The 11,287-nt window shown below is 42.1% G+C and overlaps 1 protein-coding gene across 5 annotated transcripts in view; it reads right to left on the bottom strand.

The window, feature by feature from the left end:
• Positions 1–11,031, bottom strand: part of bab1 (bric a brac 1) — a 93,038-nt gene extending 82,007 nt beyond the window's left edge. For 2 of the 5 annotated variants that reach the window (XM_070208712.1, XM_070208711.1), the window contains exon 1: positions 8,646–11,024. In XM_070208712.1, coding sequence (XP_070064813.1) covers positions 8,646–10,247 — 1,602 coding nt within the window. In that variant the 5' untranslated portion in view covers positions 10,248–11,024. Of the gene's footprint in view, positions 1–8,645 lie in introns of all 5 variants that reach the window. The other 3 variants (XM_070208714.1, XM_070208713.1, XM_070208715.1) reach the window with 3 other exon arrangements.
• Between the last annotated feature and the right edge of the window lie 256 nt (positions 11,032–11,287).

Genomic DNA, 11,287 nt, shown 5'->3' on the forward strand with positions numbered 1-11,287 from the left:
CCCAACCCCCTCTCCCCCATGCCACACAATCACCCAACAGTTGTGTGCAGCTGGGGCGCCCCTTGGAGCTGGCCTGGCTTTTGGCTTTGGCTCTGGACTCGGCCTCAGCTCCGACTTGGGCTTCGGCTTTGGTTTTGGGTTATTTATCTGCATAAATTATTTATGCCGCATTACAAGCATAAAAATAAATAAAATAAATGAAGACCAGGCAACTCTCTAAATCCGATTAGAATAAACACACACACACACACACACACACACACACACACACACACACACACACAGAGCGTAGCCAAACTGAGCTCTCCGTAAGATACAAATTTATTTTTATAGATTAATCAACCTTTTTTCTTGCAGCAGCTGCAACTCGCCCCAAACCCAACAGAAATAAATAAAAATCCGATAATAATAATAATAAAAGATATGCATAGATATAGACATTTAGCTGGGCTATTATATTTACCATTTATTTGGCTTAGCCATCAAATTGAAAATTGCTAAAATGTTGCTCCCTCCCTCCCCTCCCTCAGCCACCACTTCTTCTTTTTCTATTTTCTATAAATATAAACAGCAGCAAAAATTTGTTGGCTATTTTTTATGGGATTTTCCTTTAAAATAAAATGTTTATAGAATTGGAAACTAAATTAATGTATCTGTATATGTAGCACGTATTTGTATCTGTATCTGTATCTGTATCTGTATCTGTATCTGTATCTGTATCTGTATCTGTATCTGTATCTGTATCTGTATCTGTATCCATATCTATTGCCCATATCTGCATCTGTATCTGTATCTATATCTATTGCCCATATCTGCATCTGTGTATGTATCTGTATCTGTATCTGTGTCTTTATCTGTATCTGTATCTGTATCTGTATCTACATCTATTGCCCCTATCTGCATCTGTATCTGCATCTATTAAAAGGCGTAAAATGTAAAATTACTTCAATTTTGTTGCCTGCCCATGTGGGGATTTTGAATGTAAACAAGAATATATAGGCAACATTTTTAATTGTTTTGAATATTTATTGCCCTAGTTAATATTATTATACTCTTTGCTTAGTATACCCTATCTTATTGAAGATGATCCTCATTAAAACGTTAAAGTTCTAAACACATTCGTCTTATTAAAACTTTGCAGCTGTACATAAATCCAAGAGGATATCTTCTAGCATAAATTAGTTCACATCGAACAGGCAGAAAAATTGGAATTGTTTAAGGAGCTTATCAGCTATAAAGATTTTTGCTTTATTGCCTCTATTTAATTCGTGACAAAATGCATAACAAATTCGTTATGCTCCAGGCTGAGTGAGGGTATAATTAAATATGGCTGAATAATATAAAACAGAAGGCAGATACATCAAAGCGGATTATACAATTTATATTTGCTCTTATTTTTATGCGCTTCGCGCCGCAGTTGCCCATCTTTCTGCCCCTCTTCTTCTTCAACATTTGTTATTCTTTTTTTTTTTTTTTGCTTTGTATATATTTCTTCATTTTTATTTTATTTATTTATTTTTCATTAAGCAGCAATGTGCATTGAGCAGTTGTTGTATACAATAGCGCAGCCAGCAGATGCAGCAGACGCTCCTCAACAGCTAAAAGATACAAAGATACACAGATGCACACACATACAGATACATTAGAAAACACACGCTGCGCTTGTAATAAATTGTATTATTTATTTTATTTTATTCACACACACACACACACACACATATATATATATATATATATATATATATATGTATAGAAACCAGAGCCACGACGAGCTCTGTTGCTGCCACTTGAAGCCAATTTAACAGGCAAAGATCGGGCGCAGTCGTCGCGTCGCCGTCGACGTCGACGCACAGCGGAAGCGTCGTCGATTTTGCCTCAGTCTCCAAGTCAAGGCAAGAAGCTGCAGAGGGAGCGCTACGAAGGGGGCAACAACTGGCAGCCGAGAGTGACGAGTGTAATGACTTTTGTCGATTGGGTTAAGTGGCTTGTTGGCTTCCTTTGCGCACCTACACACAGATACACACACACACACACGCACACCAATTCAAATGCACCTTCTTTTCTTTTCATTTTTTTTTTGTGAGTTGCATCTTTTTCAATTTTTATGCATGCCACACATTTTGTTCCCGGCTGCTGCTGCTGCCTTTTGATTGCTGCCGTTTTTTTTTCTTCACCTTTTTATGCCCTGCATTCATTGCAAATGTGCAGAAAGGGTATTATGCTGGCGTGCCATTGTATGTGACATGCAGAAAAGGTGTATAAATCTTTATATATATATGATGAGCACAAGTTGATACCTCTGTCCGTCTGTGTTGATGGCAATTGCAAACGCTTTAAATTTGCAATTTGATCGATAACGATTAATATTGATTTTGTTTACTCCCAGTTTCCCTAAAACTGGAAAGAGCTATCCATTTTATAGGTAGAGCCCTGCGCTTTGATATGTGCACACTTTTATATGTCTTATTTAAGCCTGGAAAATTTTAAATGGATCGAACTTTAACGACCCAAATTAATCAGATATGTATACCCTCTACATAGTGTAGAACTAAGGCAAAAAGAGTACAGGATACTATGGATAATAGTATAGAGTATGGTTGAGCATAGAGTATAGCATAGAGTACAGAGTATAGAATATAGAGTATTTAAGGCTGCGAAAATGCTCGTAAAGTCAGCTTGTCTCATGTTTTAGGGTATCTCCTAGTCTTGCACTTGCAACTCAAGCCTGCTTCTTGTGTTTCTTTCTTCTTTTTTTGTGTGCTGAAGTAGTTTGAATGTGGCACGTTTGGATTTGTTCTCACTTGCCCCCTTGCCCCCGCTCTTTATATCCAGCTGGGGTAATTTGTCTACACAACTTTTTGTAAGCTACACTCGCTTATTATGTTCAGTCTGAGCTTTAAACTGAGCTGCGCATCATAAGGATATGCGTGCGGGTTATTGCGAATCCTGGTTTCTGTATAATTGACAGCCAACCAATTGCCTCGGGTCTTATATATTGCTCAGTTTTTACTTTTTTTTTTGTTCTTTAGCATTTGCCATAATGCAGCAGCGAAATTGAAAGTGATTAGCAGACACTTTGTAAGCTCATGAAAAACATGTTTATCGTTATTTCAGCGCTTGCCCAAAATTTAATTCAAAATTCGATTTTGATTCGTAAGAAATGTTTTTATAGTAAAAAAAAAAGCTAGCGAAAAAATGCTATGTTATATAGCTTAGTTCTATAGGGCTTGGCTTTTGTTAGGCTTTGTTAAGGGTACCCACAATTTCTGGCGGAAAATGTGTGAAAAATGGGAAACATTTAAGTCGAATGTTTTATTATGTTTGACTTGGGTGAATTTTACGTTAAAATACTGTACCTTGGGAATCTCAATGTAAGCTAAACAACTGTTTCAATTTGATGAAGTTATTCGTTTCTTAGGCGATCATAAGAAATTCACTTGTTCGGGTGAAAAATAGGTGAAAATATGGAAAACACGCATTATTATAACAAATTTTAATATTCGAACTAGGCTTTTTTAAACGAAACTGGAAAAATTTAGAAATTATTTAATACTAATAACATATCGAAACCACAAAAATTAAATTAATTAAATTTCCGTGCCTTAAACAAATATGTTTGAGCTCTATGAGCAGCTGCCTCTGACATATACGATTATTATTTGTTCTTTCAACATAATTCAATTAAAATTTAATTAACCCTCATCACCTACACCTACATCGGCTGCGGCTGCTGCTGCTGCTGGACAGAGATCCCCTTGCTGGTGATCTCTGCAAACAGTTCAGTGAACCGAGCGTTGGGAATAATAAAAATAAAATATTACCTCTAATGATGCACACATAAAATGCAGCCGCAATAAAATATGAAAAAGGCATAAGATGAAGAAGCAGACGTAAGATGCGAGAATAAAAAAAAAAAAAAACAAAAATTGATATAAAAATAAAACAAAAGTGACTTTTAACAAAAGCCAAAGAGAGCCGAGAAATGAGAAATATCATAAAAGTGCAATTAATCAACAGAAACCGAAGCAGGAGATCGAGAACAGGGACGAGGGGGGGAATGTGGCATGTGGAACTCGGCTGATGGAGACAAAGGCTGACACTTATCGGCTTTATCTGCTTATGTGTGGCATGCCACAAAGGAGAACAAAAAGCGAAGCGCAGAGCCGACTCGGAGATGCCCTAACTATGGCCAAGCAGCTATTGGAAGCATTCTCTATCTAAAAGAAATGTAGTCTTGGGTTACTTCGGAGCTTATTGTCCGATCTGTTTGCAATTTTCTGGGCTCTAATATAAGATACAAAGGTATTCACATTTTATTCACACTTGAGCTCGTAGAATTCTCGAGATATGCTTAAGAAAAGGTACCCAAAAATCGATTTTTATCAATATTACGAAAATGTTTTCTATACGATACTATACATAAGAGGCAGGTTAGCTCGATTCTCAAGATCAAGAATATATAAACTCGCTCCTTAAAATCCGATGTGCCTTCTGGCTGTTACACACCCTATCGCAAACCCAACATACCCTACTCACACATTTTGAATTGGGTTCAGGGTCTAAAAACTTGTAAATAAATAAAAAAGAATTATAAAAGTATTGAAAAGTAGCTGCGGCTGCATGGGAATTGATTATTTTGCATGCGGATGCCGCCTGTCAATATTTGATTTTTATATATGGCATTGCCTGACAGATCAGCAAGGCGTGTGGGGAGAGGGAAAAGGGTAGAGCGAGAGGGGCAGAAATGCAGCGATTTTTAATAAATGAAATGTGTAAATAAACGCCTCGAGGAACAAGAACGAAGCAGAAGGGGCAGACAAAGAAGTGGCATAAGAATTGGGTAGGCAAACAGCAGGAAAGCATAAACATGGCCAACACTAATACCAAGGCAAACAAACAAAGACGCAAATGCAGATGCAGATGCATTTCCAAAGAATTTCTAAGCACATAAAAATCCAACAACAATATCAAAGCCAGCGGTCAGCGTTGAAAAAATATTTAAAAATGCATAAAAACAAAATATTTATTGAAGAAATGAAAGACGGAGCGGAGCGGGTTAGACGTTAACAAGCCAACGGGAATGCAACAAGAAAGCGTCCGCCACGCAATGACTGAACGACCAAGAGATACCCTGTACCAGTTAATCGATTCGTACATACATCCTATTGTAACTCTCGTGTTTCTTGTGTGATTATCTGGAAACTTTTGAGCGTTTGAATTGACATTTCAATATGTTTGTATCAAAAAAATCCAAGTTTTAGCACCGAGAATTTTCGACTTAGCTTACTTTATCCTAGAGATGTGCTTATTTAGATAATTTCGAACTTAATTGTCGAAAATGGGGAATACACTTGCTTTGCCTATTTTTTTCTACAGCTAGCACAGTTTTGTGGCTCTAAATCATATTATCTCAAAGGATAATTTTTGTAAATCAATACTTATCGATTTTGGGAAAATGTAACATTTCCTTAGAGAAGCGAATAAAGTTGATTTGGTTTTGATAAACGAGAATCTACATTCCCAGTGCTATCAGAGTTAAATGTGCTTTGGATAATTGAGAAAAGTACATTCAATCGATATTTATCGATTTTGGTCAAATGTGACGTGTTATCGAACAAAAAAACTTCATTTGATGTGCTTTCGATAGACGGGAAACATTTTAAAGACAGAAATTGTAAAACTTTGAAATTTATATATATTTATTTTGAGAATATCTACACTCAGCTATTAGCTCTTTTATTTTTTAAAAAATCGATATATATCGATGTTGGCAAAATGCCACGTGTTATCGAAGAATTACAACAGTTTATCTGCTTTTGATTAATGAACAACTGAATTTAGTCAGTCCACATTTCAAAAGTTGAGCTCCTAAACGTACAAATCGATATTTATCGATTACATGAGAATACGTAGATTTATCGAAGAAAGACTACAGTTTGTAAACTTTTAATAAAGGAATAATTATATGTAATATAGTCAGTTTTAAGCTCTTTGTGTTTTAGAATTCGATGCTTATCGATCCATCGAAATAATCTGTCTGTAGCTCCTCTGGTCTGCAATATACCCGCGTTCTAGCGCATTTTCAATGGGTACAGGGCATAAAAATATTAAATGAGATAAACAAACGTTTTCGAATTTGAACAAATGAGCATGCTAATGCGCTCAAGAACCCAGTCAAGTCGCAGTCTAACCCAGCCTTCGCTTATTTGATTAATGCACTCGAAAGCGACAATAAACAAGAACAAACGAACATAGTTGGCAACTCTGGACGCTGCCGAGTGCCTGGGCCTGGCCCTGGGCCTGGTCTGGGCTTGGGTCTGGGCTCTGGGCCTGGGACTGGGCCTGGAGTGAGATCTGCGTCGAGTGCCAGATCGTTCAGACAAACAAATATCGCATTCCACTGCACACAAATCGAATGTGAATGCTCAATTGATGTGAAGCCAAACGGCTTTTTAAGAACTCTGAAGAAAACTGGGTTCGTCGACGTCTATTAGATAAATAAATAAAGAAAATTTTTTATTAAAGTGCGAATTCTGCGGTGCGCTTAATGTTGATGGAACGTTCGGAGCCAGCTGCTAGAAGAGACCATGGCGAACCGTTGACATGTTGCCGTTGTTGCCCCATAACCATCGACTAGTCCATCAAAACCGGTTCGTGGAGGGGCAACTCTGAGCTGCAGCTTCTCGATGGAGCCGATAAAAATCAGTCAGACATGAGAAACAAACAATTTCGAATATTACTTTGCGACAATTTATGTCGAGGAGTTCCCTTGTCTCTCTCTCTCTCTCTCTCTCTCTCTCTCTCTCTCTCTCTCTCTCTCTCTCTCTCTCTTAAAATGTTGTTGTTATTCCATTAATATTATTCCAAATATAACTTTTGACTAGGACCATGAGTTAGTTTCTTGAGAAAGGCCTAACTGTTCGTTTGTAGTGTTGTAAAATGTCTGTGATATTCTTAATAATTTTTCCATTAAATGCTACTCCATAATCGATTAAGTAAAGTCATGTTTTGTTAAACATTAGTTCCTTAAATTCTAGAGTTGTTGAACGCTGGCTCGTTTAATTCTAGTGTTGTTTAACACTACTTCGGTAAAATCTTAGAGCACTAGAATGTTAAATGCTAGTGTTGTTTAGCACTAATTTGATCAATTCAAGTGTTATTGAATACCGGCTTGGTTCTTTTTTTAGCTTCTTTATAAAGAATAGATTTTCGGAATGGTAAATCCTTCTATATACCCACCTGTTTTATTGTCATATAACGAGCGAGTGTAAGTGTTGCCCTTTTTTGCAAATATTAGAGTGTTGTAAATGGATCAAAGGCAAAATATTGTTTAGTTAAGCTGAGCCACATTCGTTTTCAATACTTTTTCCCCATATTTTTTTTATTTTTTTCCGATATATGTACAATCAAAAACTTAACATGCACATTAGACAGACTTATAACCCATTCAATAATTAAATGTACAATCGGTTGAGAAAACAGTGTTGTTTAACCCGCGTGAATGTAAGCATTAATGTGTTCAAAAGGGGTCTATAGGTCAAGTGGAATAAATAATATATCGAATATGCTTATGTTAAACGAAAACAAATACTGTTGTTTAACACTGGCTTGGTTTATTATTTAGATGAAATATTTTCTTATTAGGATTTTTATTTAGATTTTTTTTTGTGATAGACTAAACTAAATGCCTTATAAAAAAAAACTCTATTTCGATTTTTTTAATTTAGTATTTCCTTATTTAATGTTAAGTGCAAGCAAAAACAGTTACTAAACACTAGCTTTGCTTAGTATTGGCTTTAATCAACACTAGTTAGTCAATATAATCCAAATAAAACCTATATTAATATAAAAAGTTTTTGAAAATTAACTGTGCATCGAGATGTGACCTATAAAGTTTAGTATATCGCGTTACTCAACACTGGCCTTGTTTATTTTGAATGCTTTCGCTAATTAAATATGACCTTACGAAAACAATTCAAAAGAAACACGTTCGACAAAAAGGGGCTGCAGTAAGATGAAAACAAAGTAAATAAGGCCTACGAATGAATATTCATATTCATAAATAAATGTATTCATATTTAAGATCAATTAGTGTGTGGCACAAGGAATTCCGAATGGGAACCTACGACAAGGCGAAAAATGTTTAAAATACCTTCAACGATCGCGAGCGAAAAGACGTGGCCCGGCAACAACATTGAGTGGCAGCAGCAGCGGCAGCAGCAGCATCGGCAGCACGCCGGCGACGACGTGAAGCACGTGAATGCTGTCAATCAAGAGCGCCGCGCAGTCAGCGACAACAACAACAGCAACAACAACAACAACAACAACATCAGCATTCCACGGTAGCCGCGTTCGTGACGTCACGCGGCGAAATGCCGTCGGCAAAAGGCAGCCGAAACAAAATGAAGATCGCGAAACGTAAATCAAAACAAAACAGAGAGAGAGAGAGAGAGCGCGCCAGAGAGCAAGTGAGTGAGTGCTGCTTGACGCGTGAGCGCGCCGCAGCGCTGCAACTGCCCTGCTGCTGCTGCTGCTGCTGCTATGCTTAAGAGAGCGCGCAAAGCTGATCGCGCTTGTGAATGAAATGCGCGAGAAAATATTTGAAGAGAATTGCAAGTTTGGAAGAGCGTATTTGTTGTACTCACCCGCTCCTCCTCGCGTATCATTTCCGCAATGCCCGGCTTGATCTCCATATCGTCCGCCAGCGAGGCTGCGCTGCCGCCGGTGGGTGGTCCGCTATGATGATGGTGCGGCGGCGGCGGCGGCAGACGCGGCTCAGCTGCAGCTGCGACGCTCAGCTCCATGGCGGCAGCGGCCATGGCGGCGGCAGAGCCGAGCGGAAAGCGCGACTCCGCGGCAGCGGTATGAACGGAAGCGCCGGAAGTGGAAGTGCCGGGCGCATGGCCCAGCCCGTGATGCGCCTGATGCTGCTGCAGGTGATGCAAATGCTGCTGCTGCTGCTGCTGCTGCTGTTGGTGCTGCTGCTGCTGCTGCGGACTGGGCAGCGACTGCGCGAGTGTGCGTTGGCAGCGACCCGCTGCCGCTGCCGCTGCCACTGCCGCTGGCGCTGGCGTTGTTGCGGGTGATGGCATGTCCAGGCCATGCAGCGCCGTTTCCAGCGCTGCCGCAGCGGGCGTCAGACGACGCGGCGTAACGCTGCCGCTGCCCGAGGAGCCTAGCGGCAGCGCCATTTGCTTGGGCGGCGGCGTCAAAATGCCGCAATCGCGCTGTCTCTCACGCTCCTTTTGCTCCTGCTCCAAACGCTCGGCGGCGATCAGGCTGCTCAGCGGGCTGGCGGGCGCCTGGAATATGGCGTCGGCCGAGGGCCAGCGACGCTTGCGCACATTGCGGCTCTGCTGGCGTTCCAGCGGCGACAAGCGCAGTTCGCCGCAGTCCCAGTCGCCGCTGCGCAGCTTCTTCTCGGGCTGCATAAAAGAGAGCAGCTGATCTTCGCTGCCCTCGCGCTCAGCCGGCGAATTCTTGGGCGAATGCTGTGCAGTCGGTGTCGAGGAGGCAGTTGCTGCCGCTGCCGCTGCCGCTGCCGCCGCCGCTGCTGCTGCCGTATTGATCTCCTCCATTTGGGTGACATCCGCCAATCCGCGTACCTTGAGCAGCTCGGCAATGCGCAGCAGCGGGCCAATCTGATCCTGGCTAACATTGATTTCGCCGCGATACATGAACTCGACAATGGCCTTCAGATCGCACCAGCTGACGTCGCGCATGATGACGATCGGATGCTGGCAGGGGGTCTCGGCGAGCAGGGTCTGGAAGTAGGGCGAGCAGGCGGAGAGGACCATTTTGTGTGCCTTGATCGAGCGGCCGTCGCAGGCGAGCGTCACATCGACAAAGGATTCGTTTTGCAGCAGCTGATCGAATATGGTTGTCAGATTTGATTGGTAGTTGTTCCAGCGCAGGCAGAACTGTTGCGGCAGCTGATGCTGCGGCGTCGAACGGGACCCGGGCGAGGAGCTGCCCGCGTTGACGTTGACGTTGACGTCGACATTGGCGTTCGCGTTCGCGTTCGCGTTCGCGTTGGCGTTGGCGTCCGGTGGCGTTGTTAACGGCGGGCTAACGGTCTTTGATTTATCCTGTTGCGATGTTGGCGAACCAACGCCGCCGCCGCTGCGCTGTCGCTGCGCCGCTTGCGCCTGCTCCGTTGCATAGGTTTCGCTGTCCGTTTGCGCAGTCGCTGCGGCATTGCTGCGATCGCTACTCTGTCGCGACGTTGGCGTCTCCGTTGACGCCATTTTGTGTGTGTGCCCAAAAGAGAGCGTGTGCGAATCAAGAGAGAGCGTGAGACAGAGAGCGAGAGTGTGTCTATTGATCGTGCGCGCGTGAGAGCGGCAAATCTTTCATTTGCAAATGTAACGGTAGAGGTGTGTGCATGTGTGTGTGTGTGTGTGTTAAACACTAGAGCTTGCACGAGACGACGCGTTTATCATGCGCTCGCGTTAAAGTCGCGTTTTAATTAACGTACACGTGAGTGTGCCTAGGTGTGTGTGTATGTGTGTGAGTGGGTGTATGTGTGTGGCTTACGTAGCGTGCATTTAAGTTAAATTTTTTTTGTATTTAATTTAATTTTTTTTTTTTTTAATTTTCTTAAATATTTTTTTAAGTTAAAATTTGCTAAATAAATGTGTATGTGTGTGTGTGTGTTGGTGTGTGTGCGTGCTTGTGTGGCGGCTCGTCGTGTGACGTCTCGTCTCGTTATTTGGCAAACGGAACGTGCCCCCAAAAAAGTCTTTTCAGCACGAGTGTCTGAATTAGACTGAAAACGTTTTGCACATTTTGATACGGAAAAACTCAAAACAAACTTAACACACGGGCAGCAGCAGCAGCAGCAACAGCAGCAGCAGCAGACGACGTCGATTGGGGCTACGACGACGACAACGACGACGACGGCGGAAAACGCAGAGGCGCTGCTTGCCTAGTTGTTGTTGTTGTTGTTGTTGTTGTAGTTGCCGTCGCGTCGCGTTTTGTTGGAGTCGAGAGTTGCGAATGCGAATTCGCTGAGTCGTCGTCGCGACGCCAGCCGCGAGACCCCAAGTCGTAAATAGTTCGCTGCCGACGTCGCAGCCAGCAATTGCAGTTGCATTTTCAAGGCAAAGGAGCGCAGCCAGCCAGCGCAGCGACAGCGACGGCAGCGAAAATAGTGCAAAGAGCGTCAAGCGGCGTGCGGCAAGCGGCGTGCGGCGACAATCAAATGCCGGCAAACGTTGAAAATTCCTTTACTCGGCAAAACGAAAAACGAAGCGAAACGAATGCTTGACGAGGCGAGGCGAAGTAC

The sequence above is a fragment of the Drosophila virilis genome, chromosome 3 (genome assembly GCF_030788295.1).
Source record: "Drosophila virilis strain 15010-1051.87 chromosome 3, Dvir_AGI_RSII-ME, whole genome shotgun sequence".
NCBI classification, from domain to species: Eukaryota; Metazoa; Arthropoda; class Insecta; order Diptera; family Drosophilidae; genus Drosophila; species Drosophila virilis.